This window comes from Abrus precatorius, unplaced genomic scaffold (assembly GCF_003935025.1).
Source record: "Abrus precatorius isolate BTA unplaced genomic scaffold, Abrus_2018 Scaffold11, whole genome shotgun sequence".
In the NCBI taxonomy this organism is placed as follows: Eukaryota; Viridiplantae; Streptophyta; class Magnoliopsida; order Fabales; family Fabaceae; genus Abrus; species Abrus precatorius.
Window position 1 is genome coordinate 29105544 of NW_020874303.1, and position 17793 is coordinate 29123336.

A 17793-nucleotide genomic window follows, 5' to 3' on the forward strand; every position below is an offset into this window, starting at 1 on the left:
GTCAAATCGAAAACATTGGTTCGTTTCCCATGGTTTTTCCTACACATGCCGCCACATAATCAGAGAGAAAGTAGTTATAAGAATCAAATTGAGAGTGGATTTTTCTGGAGTGATGGAGGTTAATTGAAAAGTTATTATTAAAAATAATCATCGTTTTTCTTTGTCCCACCAATAAAGTGAAGTTCTTTCTTGTTTAGTCTTCGACTATGCGCCGTTAAAGTTGAAGCCATTCTTTTAACCATGTTATTAAACATTAAAACATAGAGTAAAACATTTCGTGGGTACTTTAGTGTGTTACTAGTAATTGGTCTAAGTTTATGGCTGAAAATCTACTAACTCACCGAAGGGCCCAACGTATTGGAACCAAAAGCCTCTTTTTCTCTTGTCTTCGTTGGATTCGGATTCATAGTTTTGGCATTTAGCAGCCACCTTTGTTGTCTCAACTCAACTCAGGAAATTCATTCTCATCGTCATGTACAGAGCTGCAGCTTCACGTCTCACCCTTCTCAAGGTCACTACCAAACATCTAAAATGCTTCTTTCTCTTTAGTCTATAACGACCCAACCCCATTGCTTGGGGGGGTGTTTGGGAATTCAAGTTTTTGGAACCCGCCCAGAAAATATATTTTCCCTTTTTATGGGTTTTCTAGCTGTCATTTTTTTTTAACTTGGTACGTTGTGAGACAATGTTATTTTTCTTCTTTTAATCATGTAGGAGAATCCTGCGCAACCGGTTTTGATGACTCCTACATTGTTTTGAGATGACACATTCATTGCATGTTTTTACTTCATTTGTTTGTTTGATGTTTCAATCACCTTTTCCTTGGAAAATGCGGATTATATTGTTTATTGCATGTTTCAGTGGTTTTCTGTTTCACATTGCATGATTCAATCTAACGAGACTCTATTTGGTGTAATTCAGTTGTGTAATTAAAATATGTTAGTCGGTCAAAGGAAGAACATTGGAAGCCTCTAGGGTTTGCTACTTCAAAGTGCAGCAGCTACAAGGCCTGCTTCAGAAGGTTTATTCAGCTGGCTTACTGGAGAATTTTCCAGTACCCTTCCTCCTCTTGACACGCCACTTACAGGGGTTTCCTTCCCTGCTCCACTGCCTGATTATGTTGAACCAAGATCACAAATCTCCCCAATGGTCTGAAAATAGCATCGATACCTCATTAGTATGTGCATGTTAATAGTTTTCCATACTTTAATAATGACAATGTTACTTTTACTTCTACCACTTTTGTAATTGAAGTATATGTTTTGGTTGTCAATTAGAATCTTGCAGCCTCAATAGGGTTATATATTGAAAGTGTTTCCCTCTATGAGACGCGCTTGTCTAGCTGGGCGTCGCACTTGCTAGAGAAAATGCCTTTCTGGAGGACGACAAACCGAAGTCACTTTTGTGTTGTAAGAGAAATAGAAGCAATTGGTGGTAATGTAGGAGCCTCAGCCTCTAGGGAGCAAATGGGCTACACATTTGATGCTATAAAAACTTTTGTTCCACAAAATGATTGAGTTGCTAGTTGACTGTGTAAGGAACCCAGCCTTCTTGGATTGGGAGGTCAATGAAGAGGTATCTTTGTTTTCTTGTGAATGTATTCTCTCTTAAAGACTGTTCTTCTAATTCTTATATTTTGTTCACCTATAGTAGTTCTTGCTGATCTTGTTAAATCATCTCTTGGTACAGCTTCAAAAGGCAAAAGCAGAACTTGGAGAACTATCAAACAATCCCCAGGGCTTACTTATGGAGGCCATGCACTCTGCTGGTTATTCTGGAGCATTGGCTAATCCACTTTTGGCTTCTGAATTGGCACTCAACACATTAAATGGCTCCATTTTAGAGGAATTTTTTGCTGTATGATCTATTATTCTTTTTTATATTGCATGAAAGCCACTGTTATTATTGTTCATAATTTAAATTTCTGGCAGTCTATTTGATTATCTGGATTTGTTGGATATGGAAATTTAGGAGAATTATACTGCACTTAGAATGGTACTTGCAGCATCTGGGGTTGACCATGAAGAGCTGTTGTATGTTGCTGAGCCTCTTCTCTCTGATCTACCAAATGTTGGCCGAGCTGAAGAACCAAAATCTACATATATTGGGGGTGATTTTCATCGTCAAGGTGAATCCGGGATGTGCATTAAATTGATACACTGTCACCTACATTTACTTATGTTTCTGCTTTTTCATTTGTCCCCTTTCAAATGGCGTTTATTATTACTTATCTACTAAGAACTTTTGGAAGGGCAGGGTGCACATGTAGCTATTGCTTTTGAAGTGCCTGGTGGCTGGAAAAAGGAGAAGGAAGCTATTGTTCTGACTGTAATACTGGTACTCATTTTTTCGTCTGAGTCATTCTGATTTCAAGAGATAGCTTGTCTATGGATTTGCAAATTTTCTCTTGCTGCCATCCTTATTCCTTGCACATGAAAGGAGGAAAGAAGTAATTGAATATAAGTGATAATCTGAGTACTAAAGATGCTTATGGGAGGAGGTGGATCATTCTCAGCAGGGGGGCCTGGAAAAGGGATGCACTCAAGACTCTGAAGTTTTACCTATATCTTGTAGTTTACAACTGACTTTGGTCTATAATTTGAATTGCCTTTCCCTTTTCTTAGCTATATGAAGTATATTTCACTATCTTCTGTTCATATATTAATATATCTTCCCTGATACTTATCTTGTTTTACTTATATATACAATGGAATCCAGATCTGCGTGTCTTGATGAATATCAGCAAATTCAATCTTTTTCTGCATTCAACAGCATCTTCAACAATACAGGGTTATTTGGCATATATGCAAGCACAGTAAGTCACAATCTTTGTTAAACATAGATGTGATGCCTCTTTTTTACTTTGTGTTTTTCTTTTTGAATTTTGATTCATTCCTGTGAGAGGATACTTGTGACTTCTGAGTTAGTTTTGAATTTTGCATGGCGTCTGAATTTCCTTTCTATTATCACACTTGCTCATATCATGTCATAATTTACACAAATTAATTTTGATACTGACTACTTTTTCTCCTTTTAAGCCGTTTTGAATTTTATATTGTACCTTTAATATTTCCAGCTTGATGTATGAATGGTGAGCATTTTTTCTAATTTGTCCATGTAGAACTCTGATTTTGTTGCAAAAGCTGTCGATTTAGCAGCCAAAGAATTGATAGCAATCGCATCTCCAGGACAAGGTTTTATCTGCTTTGTTTGTGTGTCTCTTGTTGTATATTTGTTAGAATCTTGTTTTTTGCCAAATTAAATTTAGGCTTCATGCAATGACAGTTCCACAGATGCAGCTTGAACGTGCCAAAAAAATCCACTAAATCTTCAGTTCTAATGAATTTGGAGTCCAGGGTACCCTCTCTCTCTCTCTCTCTCTCTCTCTCTCTCTCTCTCTCTCTCTCTCTCTCTCTCTCTCTCTCTCTCTCTCTCTCTCTCGCTCTATCTATCTATCTATCTATCTATCTATCTATCTATCCACTAAATCTATATATATTGATCGATCGATCTATATATATTTGAACTTTGATAGTTTGAATGATGTGGAATTTCTTACCTGAATTTAAAAACCCCTTAAAACTAATGTAACTGTAACTCTATTTTATCTATCATGGATTTCTTTACTCGGTGTAGATAGGGGAATTGGTTAGTTCAATTATATATAGTTGTTATATGCTGAAAATTTGTTGCTTTTACAGATGATTGCATCAGAAGATATATGAAGGCAGATATTGACTTATGGAGAAGGGTAAAGATCAATTAGAGACCTTTTGCTCCGTTTTCTTGAATCCCAAGAAATCTTTCTATTTTCACTTAAATCATCCTGCCATTACTTTCATGCAAGAAACTTTAACTTTGTTAAAGAAATGGTTTAAATGGAATAAAGTATGATTGATTTGATGTTGCTAATTTGTAATATAAGAATTTGTGAGCGACCCATTTCAGGAAGCCAGTGGAGCAATTCTTGGAGGCAGAAGATGGAATCACAATGAATGATATCACTAAAATGGCTCAGAAGATTATTTCATCACCTCTCACTATGGGATCCTGTGGGGATGCTAATCCTATTATTAATTCAACCAAATGCTTTGGTAAATGATAATGCTATTACCATGTCTTATGTCATTAATGTGCCTTGCAGTTATCAATGTCCCCATTATGAATCCGCAGCAGAAACTTCCATGCAAAATGAAATTGCTACTCATTCTCAACGATCCCAAAATCCATTTTCCAGTTTTGTGTGTCTCTCCTTTTTATTTTTTATACCATTATCTCGCGGCGTTTTCATTTATTTTATCAATTAATTTATTTTCTCTTATTTCTATTATTATTTTTTTGAGAATACCTGATTTAGTTTGTATTTTCTTTTTCTGTCCACTGTTAACAGAAAGTATTATTTCTGTTTACTCGTTTGTTTATTTATGCAAGAGTTCATGTCAATATCAAGTATTGTCTTTTTAATTATGTTCTTATTGTTTTCTTCATTTTTAAATATTTAACACACTTATCAATATATCACGAACGAGAGAAATAATGGATAAATTATATTAAGAAATTTAAAAAATATATTTTTAAAATATAAAAAGCATTAATCATATTTGTTAAATAAATAAAAATGGTGCAATACAAAATTTAATTTGTTAATAATTATTTTATGATAATGATTAAAAAACAATAAATAGGAATTTTTGTTTAAAAGTAATCAAATATATTGATAATATCAAACACACTCTATTTATTAATAAAATTTGTTTTATTTTTTTTCCATTGATCATTTTTAACGGAAATGAATAGCAAAATTTTGGTGAAGTTGATTATCCAAAGTCATCAGTAATTCAAGGAGCACTATTAAGTGTTATCTAACTATGTTTCATCAAAGCAAAATTCAGTTAAAAATCATAATTATAGTAAGAGTTATTATAATAATAACAAAAGTGGGGGAAGAAGGTGACAGACACTGAAAAGAGAAAGGAAGATGTGTGGAGTAGGGGAAATGTGCAGACAATAATGCCACTCATTCTACCCACACCATACATAGTTGAATCCAACATATCATCATACACATAACATCACTCATTCCACATGCATCAATGTTGGTTACATTACATGTCAGTGCCTAAATTTACCTTAATTTAGGCATAGGAAGAATTTTACGAGGATAAATACTTTTACAACAATCATTTTCCTAATTATTATACTTTAAAGATTGGTTAGTTAAAATCAACATTCAGGATGGGCCGAAAATGAAGTTTGGGCCATCTAAACTTACTCACTCCAACCAAGCCCAAGGTCCAGTAATGGGATACAACTCGCCACTCATTTGGTCTTGTCAGGCACTCTAGGGTTTGGTTGCTTCCCTATATATACACACTGCAACACTCGAAGCGTTGGGTGTCTCAGTTGCCTGAGTTATTGTTAGTGTTTGGATCATTGTGATTTTATGCATTTAAATTTATGTATGATAGTGATTCTCTTCCGCGGGGATTGTGTGTATCGGTGTTGTGCTGCGATCAATGCACTCTTCCGAAAGAGTTCCCTGCAACATTCATTCTTCTGAGAAAATGGGCAGTTGTGTTTCATATTTTCTCGTTCGAAATCACAACAATCATTTTCCCTACATTTCAATCTCCCCCTTTATTTCTCTCATTCAATTTCCTTTGCGTTAGTATTTGTCATGTGTATGTGCTGCATTTTATTAAGGGTTTTGTTAATCTTGGAGCTGAACAGCTAATTGAAATACTTATTGTATTTTTATTAGTCGCAGTAAATTCGAAGACCAAGTCTTTTGGCTATTGTTGATAAAATTCTACCTACCTTCGGAGAGTTGCCAGTAAAGGTTTTATGGTTCATGAATGACACATCTCCTACGTGGTATTAGAACAACATCTCGCCAAATTTTTATTTTGGGTTGTGGTTGGTCGTACCAACTTGCCCAGATATATATAAATTGAAAGGACCAGACTTTGAAACTTGGTATGCGGCGGGGGTTGGAAACGAAATCATAACACTAATATTTGCTACAAAACTCTGGTAATGGATCACATCTTTCTGAAGCGGAATCTCGTCTTGCCCTCTACAATTATGTAGACAGAAACAGAACAGCTATAAATTTGCTATATATAAACAAGAAACGCTGATTTATGGATGACTGTAAGAATAAACGTCTCATCCTGTCCAATCCGTCACCCAAGAGAAAGTCAAATCCAAATTAACTAGCAGACCTGTGGGCCGAAGCTCAGCAAACGAGTAGTGCATCAGGACCATGCAGGTCTCGAACCTGCAACCTTCGAGTTATTAGCACCACGACGCTCTAACCAACTGAGCTAATAGGCCATGTTAAAATTATAAATTTAACTCTATTTTAATATTATAAATACACATAATTAAAACAAAAATATAACATTTAACATCAATTTTATTAAGAATAGGATCCATTGACACTAGATGTAAATCTAAAAAGATTTATAGCAAATTACAACCGTACAAATTAAAAATTATATCTTTTTACGCATTTTATTGCTTTAGTTAAACAATATATAACGTTTTAATCGTTAAATTATTAATTTTTATGGTTAAAATTTAGTGTAAGTCATAATATCAATATATCTTAACCCATTTTATTACCTATCAGCAAATAACAAATTTTTAATGTTAATTTAAGATAATTGTCATTAATTAAAAATTTTAATCATCATAAATGAATAGCTTTTTTTTTAGTAAGTCTCACAAATTTAAGATTTAAATTTGATCATATTTAATTGGAATTTTTTTAAAAGAAAATTTATCTATTTAGTGCTTAGCTTATTGATTATTGGTGTTTGTTAGGTGCATGTCTAAAATAAATATATTGATGTCTCTAGATGTATTACCATTAGAAGTAATTTATATTATGAATCCTTTCCGCATACTCAAAATTTGTGATAAGTTTCATAATTTTATAACTCTATTTGTCAATTTAAAAAAATAAATTTCTTTTATATACAAATTACATAATGTACTTTAGACCACATAAAAGATTAGATCGTTTTAAGTAAGAAATACGGCTTTGTATTTAAAACAGTTGGAAACCGTAGTTTATATAGGCAAAAACTTTTTCTATTATAGCTTTTGCCATCGGGGACTTCCAAACGCAAAACCACTCAACACATTCCATAAATAAATATCCATATAAATTTTTTTTACCATAAGATGATAAAACCAAACCAGAATCTTTAATCGGTACTAAAAGTAACCATTTGGTACAAGAAAAGAAAACTAACTCTTTCCAAGAACTTAGTACACTATTAGACATTCTATTGTGTGTAAGTTGAAAGCACAAATAGACAACCAATTAACTTAAGCTAAAATGGCATGGCTAAATAACCCTGTCAAAAACAACAATAATCTTGAGTATTTGGGTTGGTTGAGCACTTCATTCTAACACCACTAATGCTATTTCTTGCAGCCATCATTTCACTGAGTGAAATCCTTGTCTTAAGCTGAGGTCTTTGCTTTGGAGCACTGTGAGACCTTACTTTTGCCTTAGATGATTGAGTATTGGCCATGTAGTTTGGGGAATTGGAGCAAGGCCTAACGAAGGTGTCTCTACAAACACTCTTCACTGGAGTAGGTGGGGTATTTGGTGTTAGCATACAATCTGCAAAACGAGGGGTGCTCTGAGCTGTGGATAACATGCGCTCATCAACATTGAAGTACCACTGTAAACTTTGAGGATGTCGGAATTCATGAACTGATACTCGACTTGGAACTGACATTGCTTGATATTGCAGGTCTTCTCCACATTCAGACTTTGTTGTGGCAATGCTCTTAGATCTTGAATGGAGCATGTGAGTGTCAATCTCAACAACTTTTGGGTTCTCATCAAATCCATTCAAGGGTGTCTTAGTATAAATGGGTACCCTTCCATTTCTTGTTTCATCAAACAGTTGCTGGAATATAAAAAGATTTAACACGCAAAAATTAAGACTATAATTGTTGATGGAAAGATATTCAAGTTAATTATTGTGAAGGATTAAAGAACAAGTTTATACCAAATGTTTTCTGGAACGAATTTCTGCATGAAATCTATTCTCCTTGTACATGGAGCGACGAGCTCGCTGCGATCGGGCAACAGCTTGAGCTCTTATCATAGCTTGCATACTGTGAAGAGTTGCAGCAACCCTTTTACGCACAAGAAACCCTCTAACAAGAGCCTGTATCTTAACCAATCCTTTGAGTGCTCTAAGAGCCTTTCTCGCCTGAATGCAACAAATTTTATGAATTTTGAGTTGAAGTACTGACAGAACATGTTTAAAATTTATAGCATAACCAAACCTTTTGCATTATAGTTATAAATTAAAACACTCAAGTGGTAGATGTTGATATTAGCCTTAGTAGAAAATGATAAATTGATTAACATTACCCCATAAAAGAAAAAGGGACTGTTTCATTGAGAATGTAAAACATGTATCTGAATTGTGACCTTTTGAGGACAAACAAAGGAGTAACAATCAAGCAAAGCACATATTTTACCAAAAATAATTGTTGCGTAGACAAAGCTACAAACATCACCGTTTACAAGACAATATAATTCAGCAAATGGATTTTGTGTAAACAGAGGAAAAGACAGCATCACATGAGGTAAAAAGCAGCACTGAAACCAAATTAGATTTGAACTTGCCTATAAGATAAAGTAGGTGTGACATACCAAATAACCTCTGAAAAAAGATTGAATCTTCACAGAAGCCCACCTCTCTCTGCTTCCACAAAACAACGTGCCTCTCTCATAGCTTCTCAACCTCACAACAGCATCAGCCACATCAATTACGTGTTTGTTCTTCTCATCCTCTTTTTCAGCAACATAGGGTCTGATCCAAGCATGATCAAAAGCCGTAACACTCACTTCATCCTTCCCTGATCGTTTCTTCTCATTCTTGGCATCACCCAGTGACTCCGAACACTCACAACCCTTCTCTTTCTTCATTCCCAACAACCCCTTCAACCACCTCGAAGCTTTCCCCATAATTCCCCTCTCTCACTAGAGTCTTTGTCTCACGATCTGGAGGGAGAAACAATGCTATAGTTCAACTCAGTATGAACCAAGTGGTGAACAAGTGTAGTAACCAAATGGAAACAAGTGGTGCAATTTTGAGAGCAAGTTTAGGACGTATAGATTAATATAATGAACTATATAATAATAATAATAGTGACAAGAATCAAACCTTTACAATAATTAAGTGGAAGGATGAAAATGTATATATTTTTGAAGACAAACCTCTGACACACTTGGTGGATGAGAGACAAAGATTACAGACAAAGAAGGAAAGTGAAATTCTAAGAGAAAAAAGTGGTAATAATAACTGGGAAAAGCCTAACAAGTTCTTAAATTCAAAAAAAGCGAAAGAGCGTGGAATACCCTTTCTTCCTACTCACTCCAATAATGGTCATTGTTAACCTACAAAAGACACTACCAATTAATTCCTAGTTTCCCACACGCTTCTGTTTTTCCTATCACTGAAAAGTTTTCTCTCTCACTCTTAACTTATTGTAGCAACGTGTACTACAAATAAAAGATAATAGTATCTGACAATCCCATAATGTTTTTTGGTTCAAACCATTCAACGCTCGTTTACCCTCTTTGTTGTACGGTAATATATCAGCATAGCCATTAAAAGGGCACCTTTGTATCCTCTTTTTGGTCCCAGCTAATGGGTCTCAGATTTCAGATTCTTTCTTGGAATGGAAAAGATCTTTCAGTTTCAGTATCTTTCAACAGTGATTGCAGAAAACTTTCTCATTCTGACCATTATACTTCCATTCTTACCTTCTCTGCTCAAGTTTCTTCTGTCATAAAACCTGAAACTACACTTGCGTGAAAATGACCTTTCTAAAACAGGTGACGAATGGAGCTGTCGATGGAATTTTCGTCACCAATGCAATCAATTCTAGATTTTTTTTTTTCCCTTCAGATTTCCAAAGTTTTTGACTCTCTTGGGGTAAACAAAATTAATAGCACGTTATTAATCATATTTGACTATGAACTGTTGGATTCTTTCTGATTCAAATTTTGAGCATATTCTTTTCTGTTATGATGTGTGGTTTCTGTTTTGATACAAAAATTATTGTATGATTTTAATTGAGATTTTTTTGTTGAAGGTACATTTGAAAAGAAAATTAATGCACGAAGAAAAGGGTAACAATAACTTGTTCAGTTTTTTTTTTTTTTTTGGAAATAAATAATCACTCTTTAAATAAGGTAATTAAGCACGCGCGTAAACCAAGACTACTTTGTTAGTTTCATGTAATTTTATATTATTTAAACACAAAATTATTTGAAATTTTTTTTTATCTTACTTTTGTATTTGAAAAGTATTTTTCTTTATCATTGTATCCTTTAAGATAACCTGTTAAATTCTAACCCGTTTGCATAGGTTTGTATTCCACAAAAATTAAGTGTGGTTAGTAAAACCTCTTAAATAATTTGACTATTTATATTCACATTCCACAGTTCCCAAAGGGTTCCAGCTCTTCGTAGCATGAGTTCAACGGAATGTGTTATTGGTTTGGGTTGGATTATGGATTTATGTATCCAAAACAAAAGCTCTCTACATTTTTTGGCCCACAATGTAACGAGCCTAACTTGTTCAGATTGGACCTTTTAGCATTGTTTCCTATTTGGGCCATCTCGGGCTTATTTTGTTCTACCTTTCAGCATTCTAATTCGGTGACAAAAAAGAGGGTTTTCAAAAGTTGTTGACCCTTGACCCAAAAAAAGTTGTTGACTGTCCTTTGGTTGATAATTTAGTGGTAAGGGTTCAAACCGTGACGTATGATAAAACCAAGAAAAATAAGATTCATGTATTTTACAAAGAAAAATATATAATATCAAATTTGTAGTTGCTATTAATCACATCTTGCTTTTGGCTCTTGCCTTAATTTTCTTTGGTTATAACTTTTTTGCGGATGATTTGTTCATGAAATTCAATCATATATTCTCATACTGATCTTAAATTTTACAAATATAAAGCATCAATCATCTATCAAAACTTGGCTCGAAAGCCTCAAAGCTTATATGTATATAAATGTTCCACTGTCTTTGTTTTCAAAGAATTATGGCTTTATACTTCAGGGGTTTCTTTTCTTTTGACCTTACAAATTTATAACTATTATTATTGTGGACTAATGCTAATAGGTTGGCCAGGTTGTTGCGGCAGAATTGACAAAAGCTTTTGGACTTACGCATAACACTAAATGCAAGACTCATAAATCTTATGGAATTTTTGGTAGATCTCATCTCAAGACAAATGCTTTCTCAAGCTATTGTGGTTTTAGGCTGTACTTATTTAAAATATCTATATAGGATCAGTAATGCATCTGTGACATTACTCAAACAACAAAATCATTGCTGCTGTTAGAAAGTGTTCAAGCAAATACCAAAATGGCATGGTTGTTTATTTTCCTATTTCTATTTTATGGGGCAATGGTAAGCAGTTCTTGTCTTACTTTCCTTAAACTGTCTCTTAGGTCTAAACAAAGGATTCTAACATAAACGATCTGATAAATATTGTGGCTTAGCTAGATATTTTTCACCACATACCTTTAACCATACGATCCCACACTTTTGAGAAGATATTTTTGGGTACGTACTTGGGGGAGAGTGCTTGAAGATTTTATTGCTTCCATGACACTATTAAAAACGGTACAAGATCGTGGAGGATTGGTTGAGCATTATTACAATGTGTATAGAAAATGCGTAGAAAATATCATTGCTTGGTGAAAGCATTATGATTGAACATTAATGACGGTTCAAGAGTGGGGACTCATGGGAAGTTTTCCGTTAAGAGCGTCTATGAACTTTTAGATTCGAATCACGAGAAAGTGAAACAAGAAGTGGCTTCTCATCTCCAATTACGAAGGGCATCACTGCATTGTTTGCTTTCTGTGGCATGTTATGTTGCCAACAGTAGATTTACTACCAATAAGGTTCCACATAAGTGGAGTAGCTGCTCTCCACTATGTTTTTTCCTTTTTAAAAAAATAAATTGGACTCAAAAAAGTATTTATAAATAACTTATATTTATCTCGAATTAAAAAGATGAATGAAGACTAAAAGTTGAGACTTGTTAAACAAAAATTGTGTCATGTTTCACTAGCCACTCTTTTAATTCACTGTGCTCTTTTAACTGTGAACTAGACTTCTACGACATATTGCATGTCCTTGGTCTTGTACTATCTCTAACCGAAGTTTCTGAGTGAGTTCGTTGGTTGGGATTTGGAGAATTGGTTAATTAGTCCTGATATGACTAATTATAACCCAAATCCTGCTATCCATAAGTTTTCCCCTTGAATTTTCTTGTGTTTTTTTGCTTCTATGGTTGTGCTGTTGAACTATGCTCCACAACCAATAAAAGGTTGGAAAGTGAGACCTCAAAGCTGTCATATAACATTACCTAATTTCTATTGAGTCTGTTTTGTTAATAAAAATATAATATAATTATTTTCCTTTCCCTGAAAATGAAATGCATTGCCCTTCTTGATTGAAACATCTAAGATTGGAAATCATTTCATTTTAATAGAATGGAAAACTAGAGATTGTTTAGTTTAAAAATTTCAATTAATCCGTTTTAATTAATAATTACTAAATATTATCACATTATTTTATTTCATTTTGTCTTTATGATTTTATAAACAAGAATAACAAATTAGATTCCATGTTTATTTTTATATCATGTTGACGATAGAAATGCTGCTTTGTAATTATTAATGAAAATGTATGAATTAAAACTAAAAAGCAAATAACATTCCTCCAAGTGTTTAAAAATATATAAATCAATGTGAATATGAATGTTACTAAAGAGCAAAGTTATGCCATTTCATCGGGCCAAAAATTCAGAAAAAATCAACTTATAACATATTTAAGTTCATAATTAAATTACATAAATTCACATACACTTATAATTTTTCGTTGAATTCATGTTTACAAGTTGTTCGAATATTCTCACCACATACTCTAGTGCTTTTTCTTGAGGTTAATTACATGTCCCATTTCAGCCTTCAGGTGCCATTAGGAATTAACCACTTTTGATGTTTCGTCCTCAAGGCAATTGCAAAGATTGTGAAGTTGTTTTTGCTTAAAGTGGCCCACTAACGTTGAATGAAAACTACCACTTGGTCTTTTCCTCTGTTTACCCCCCCCCCCTTCCATCATCTTTTTGTTCATGGTGGCTTATGTTTAACATCCCATTATTTCAATGAACGTTATGCTCTTTGATTTCTTGCAAATTAGAGAAATTATGATGGATACGTTTATTAAAGATGATGGTGGTATGGACGTAAGTAGTGATGAATGGCAGTGGTTAGTACGACATGAATTGCGTTAAAGAAGACGAAGATGGTATGGACATTAGTAGTGATGAGTGGTAGTGGTTAGTACGACAAAAATTGCATGGGAAACAACATTGAAATGATTTCGTTTTGAAAAAGAAATATCACTGAAATAATTCACATCATCTTATACTTTAGACTTACATATAATTTCACAATTGAATACCAGTAGAAGTTACTACATTCAGATTTAGATGGGATTTAATAATTATGTTATTGAAATAATTTAAGATTTTAAGAACTTCATTATATTGCTTCATGAAAATTAATGCATGCAGCATGTTCCTCAACCTCATATGTTAATCATTTGAAACCCGCTTAATTTAAATAATCAGCAAAGCATATATAATTCAGTTCTTATGTAAACAAAATTATATTTACTCAGAAACAAACAAATTCCATCCTACCAAATGAAGAATATGGTAATGTATGTTTTATAATTTATTAAAAATTTTACGAGTGTGAGATAGCGTGTTTGATATATAATATAATTACGTTATTTAAATAATTAAAAAATTGGTGATCTAGTGCAATTTTTTATTTTTTATATATATGCATTTTAAAAATACACACAGAAAAAAAAAATTCTTAAAGTTGTTCCTAAAAGTTATAAAAAAAATCCTATATATTAATATATAGATCGAGTGGGTGCAGTAATTTTACAAACCCATTTTTTACTCGTGGACTCCAAAAACAACTTATTTTTTATACTTAAATATAATTCCAGAATTGAATTTATTTATTCATGAATCTATTTTGTATAAATCTATTTATCAAGTAAATCTTTAAAACACTTTAAGATGGTGTGAGTTAGACATTTTAATTTTTTCAGTTTTGAATTTTTTAATAATATTTAATTTTATAAAATATTATTGACTTGGTTTTTTATGGAAAAAATAAAATAAATATCTATTTATAAAATTAAAGACTAATATTATTGTTTCTTAAAATAGAATAAAATGTCTTAATGCTAGGCTTAAGGATTTCCTCTCTCACTTTTCATAGTTAAATTGGTGTGATTTCATGTGCTCAGAATAGCCCTCCTGACAAACGAATGCATAAAGGAATAGCCGCTTGACATAGTGATTATATTTTGACTAACAAGACCTCCCCATTGGCCATTAGAATACTTGTATTGGTGAAGGTGCCCAAAATTGTTGCCGTTTCCCACGAGTACTGCTTTGTTTTTTATTTGTCCATAGAGAAATCAAACCCTAGTTGACCAGTTTCACAACCTTGACCCACTTGTGGAAAATGGGAAAATATATACGGATTAATAATTAATTAGTACAAGAAGTAGTGTGATAGAATGTTCGTGAAATAAAAAAAATGGGGGGGGGGGGGTGTTCTTCCATTGTTTCATGATCATAATTTCATAACTTCGCCAATCATCGTCAGTATATAAAAGACGGTGAATAACTGAATATTTTTCTGCCAGTGTCCAGAGCATGATCTTTCTGTACCCTTTAAAGGATCCTGGTCTTGAGTGCCACCATAATAGTCTGAACTCTGATTGAGCATAGCAAAAGCAAAAAATATAAAGCCAAAGATAAAAATAAATAAAAATGAAAATGAAAGGATTCCCACTTACACTTGTATGATTACATGTTTGGCTAAGAATATAAGAAGGGTTGGGTCAAAGAACAAAAGTTTCAAATGGGTGATCCATTATCATTATTCATATATATATATATATATACAACTACAATATATCACCCTTATTTTCCCAAGCCCCATTAATTACTTGACTTTTTCCCCCTCAATAATCTAAAAGCCTCTTCTCCATATATATATCTCATGGCTTCAGAGCCTTTTCTTGCTAAAACTATCCGCCTGATAAGGTGGATCCAACTCCTGAGATGACAGAACACAAGTTGAAGGTGATGACTCCATGATTTCTCTTGTTCATACTGTCGTCTACACATACGGCACACAGGCAGAAGCCAGGCAAGTTATTGATGAAGCCTATACTAAATTAGTACCTATTTTTTGTTCCACTTTTTCGGAAACATCTAGGAATTGATGTGGTTGTTTCTTTCCCGTAGCTAGTTAGTTATTAGTTATTTGTCTTCAAAACATTTCTGAGAAACATGTTGTTTAAATAGAATTTAATTAGAAGGACATTGAAGTCTATGCAGAGTTCACTTTACAATAGGTAGAGGCTAGCTATTAATTAGGATGGAATCAGCTGTATAATTGCTTTCTTTTCATGTTTTTCACCTTTTCTGGGTGCATAATATGTTTGTCCTTTTATGATATTTGGGTTTTATTTGTCGCGGACTGCTAATTCAGTAGAACGTATTTTTTTATTTATTTTTAATGTTAATTTGTTGATGTGAATCTTGTGAAGGGATCTTTTCTTTCTAAAATTGATCTATGTAAAATGCTCTTATACACCTAAATTAATTTCTTGCTTATTTTGTTTAAAATATAAGGATTTGGGCAATATGAGAGAGATTACAAATGTATTGGTTTAATTATTTGCGGTAAGAATGATTAATTTCATCCTAGCTGCTTTGTTTGCAACATGCTTCTCTCAGTTTAGAGCGCTTGAATTTTCGCATGAATAATGAGATCTTGAAAACATTGATTAGCACTTTCGCTAGTAAAAATAATCAGATTAAGATATTATCAGTATCAAGGATTATCAAGGTTTCCTTCATTTTCAAGCTTTTTTGGCGATCAAATATTTCCTTTTCTGTACTTTGTGATAGGTCACTACTGCATAATGGTGTAGAAGGGAATTCCGAAATTAAAATTGAACCGTAGATATTGCTGATTTCTAAGTTAAAATGACGCTTGGGCATATATCATAGTAAGCTGGAATTTATGAGTTCAGTTTATGCTAATGAAATTAATTAAAAGGAAACGAAATAAAGATTGAAGACTGAACATTTTCTGTGAATATTGTAGGATATTGTAATGTGACTTATCCGCAGTGTTGACATGTGTATGACGTACGTAATGTCATTAATAATTTTTTAATAGATCTAAATAATTCAAGAATTTCATAACTGAAAAGAAAGTTTTCATGCGTAATAAAGTTAATTCATATGGTAATGCAAAGAGTGTAATATGCTTTTTCGAAATTATAAGACACATTTTCTTTCTGCCTCTAACGCACGTGCAATTCCATGAAAAGGATCATTTTTTAACTGATCTTTAGTTTTTAAGTTGTAATAGCATATCTAGTCCTTCTTCGTCTCAAATCTTGCACGACTTCTATGGCTTTAATATCACATTTATGATTGTGATTATCATAGTTAATTACTTCCTCAACCTAGTGCGTTGTTTACTTACTACGTAGTTACGTAGTCGTGCTACTCTATACAATATCCATGCACCACGTAATGCAATATTTAAATTGGTAAGTTGAAATTTAGTGGTAAAATAAGTTTACTGTTGAAGTTTTAGCTCTTACGAAAGTACTCGTGGGGATAAACAAACTCAATACTCCCAAAAAATAAGTAGTGCCATACCAGAAGAGTATTCGTACGTCAACTACGATTTCACAATTACTTTAATTGGGAGTTTGATAAAAGTGATGATATTTATTTGAATATATGAAGAGTGTGTATCAAAAGTATATAAATATAGTCAGACAACAATTAATGCAAAATTATCAAGATATTTTTTACTATATGTGCAGACATTGTTTTGCAATAAAGAAACATTTGATTAGTTTTAAGATTAAGCATAAAGTTTATATATGAGTTATAATTTGCATAATTTAAGACTTACTTTAGAAAATATGGAGTATATTGGGTAAAATCATGTATCTATAAATGAATTGTGTTTGAATATGATTTTTAAGTCTCAAATTATGTGGTTAATAGAAAAAGAAATAAAAATGATTGTTTTTCCATCTCCCAAATTATGATTCGTAAACTAGAATCTAAACACACGCACTATTGATTTTATTTCAAAATTGATAAACATGTTAGTACAAAATTTCAGTTCAAGCTAGGTTGCAGCCTCAAGCGCGATTTCATGACTTCAAACTGTTTTGTGCGCATGATTCAAACTGCTTAAGTGTTTTAACTGGGCAAGCCTATAATGCTTTGTCAAGCAATTTAGAGCACACAAGGAAGCACAAGAAGGTCCTGGAAGAGGAAAACGCAAAATAATGAAGGTGTGAGTTGAGTTTGTGCTGAGCCACCGTCATCCTACAAACACCCTTCTTCAAACTAGAATGTGCTGTTCTCTTTTATCTCATAATTTCCGTGTTAGATTTTTTGCTTTTGATGTTAGAAACATTCAAACTGTTATTATTTTGGTCATAAAACCTTCTTTATATACGCACTCCTTGTCATTTATCTACACATATTTATGTTTTATTTATTAAAATATAATGTTCTTAATTAACGCATTAATATATTGACAAATTGTAAACCGAACAATAAAAACAAGAGTAAAACTTTCTCACTC

At 32.9% G+C, this 17793-nt stretch overlaps 1 protein-coding gene, 1 non-coding gene and 1 pseudogene across 2 annotated transcripts; 2 read left to right on the top strand and 1 right to left on the bottom strand.

The window, feature by feature from the left end:
- The first annotated feature begins 45 nt into the window (after positions 1-45).
- LOC113856005 lies at positions 46-4102 on the top strand (annotated as a pseudogene).
- Positions 4103-5477: 1375 nt separating this feature from the next.
- On the top strand, positions 5478-5625 carry LOC113856741. Its single transcript, XR_003502975.1, has one exon. It is a non-coding gene; the product is annotated as a small nucleolar RNA snoR135 (small nucleolar RNA).
- A 1745-nt stretch (positions 5626-7370) lies between these two features.
- Positions 7371-9004, bottom strand: LOC113853919. The gene is made up of 3 exons (XM_027484627.1): positions 8690-9004; positions 8034-8240; positions 7371-7931 (listed from the first exon to the last, which is right to left on the bottom strand). Exons 1-3 carry the CDS (start codon positions 9002-9004, stop codon positions 7371-7373), a joined length of 1083 nt encoding a protein of 360 aa, XP_027340428.1.
- Positions 9005-17793: the final 8789 nt, after the last annotated feature.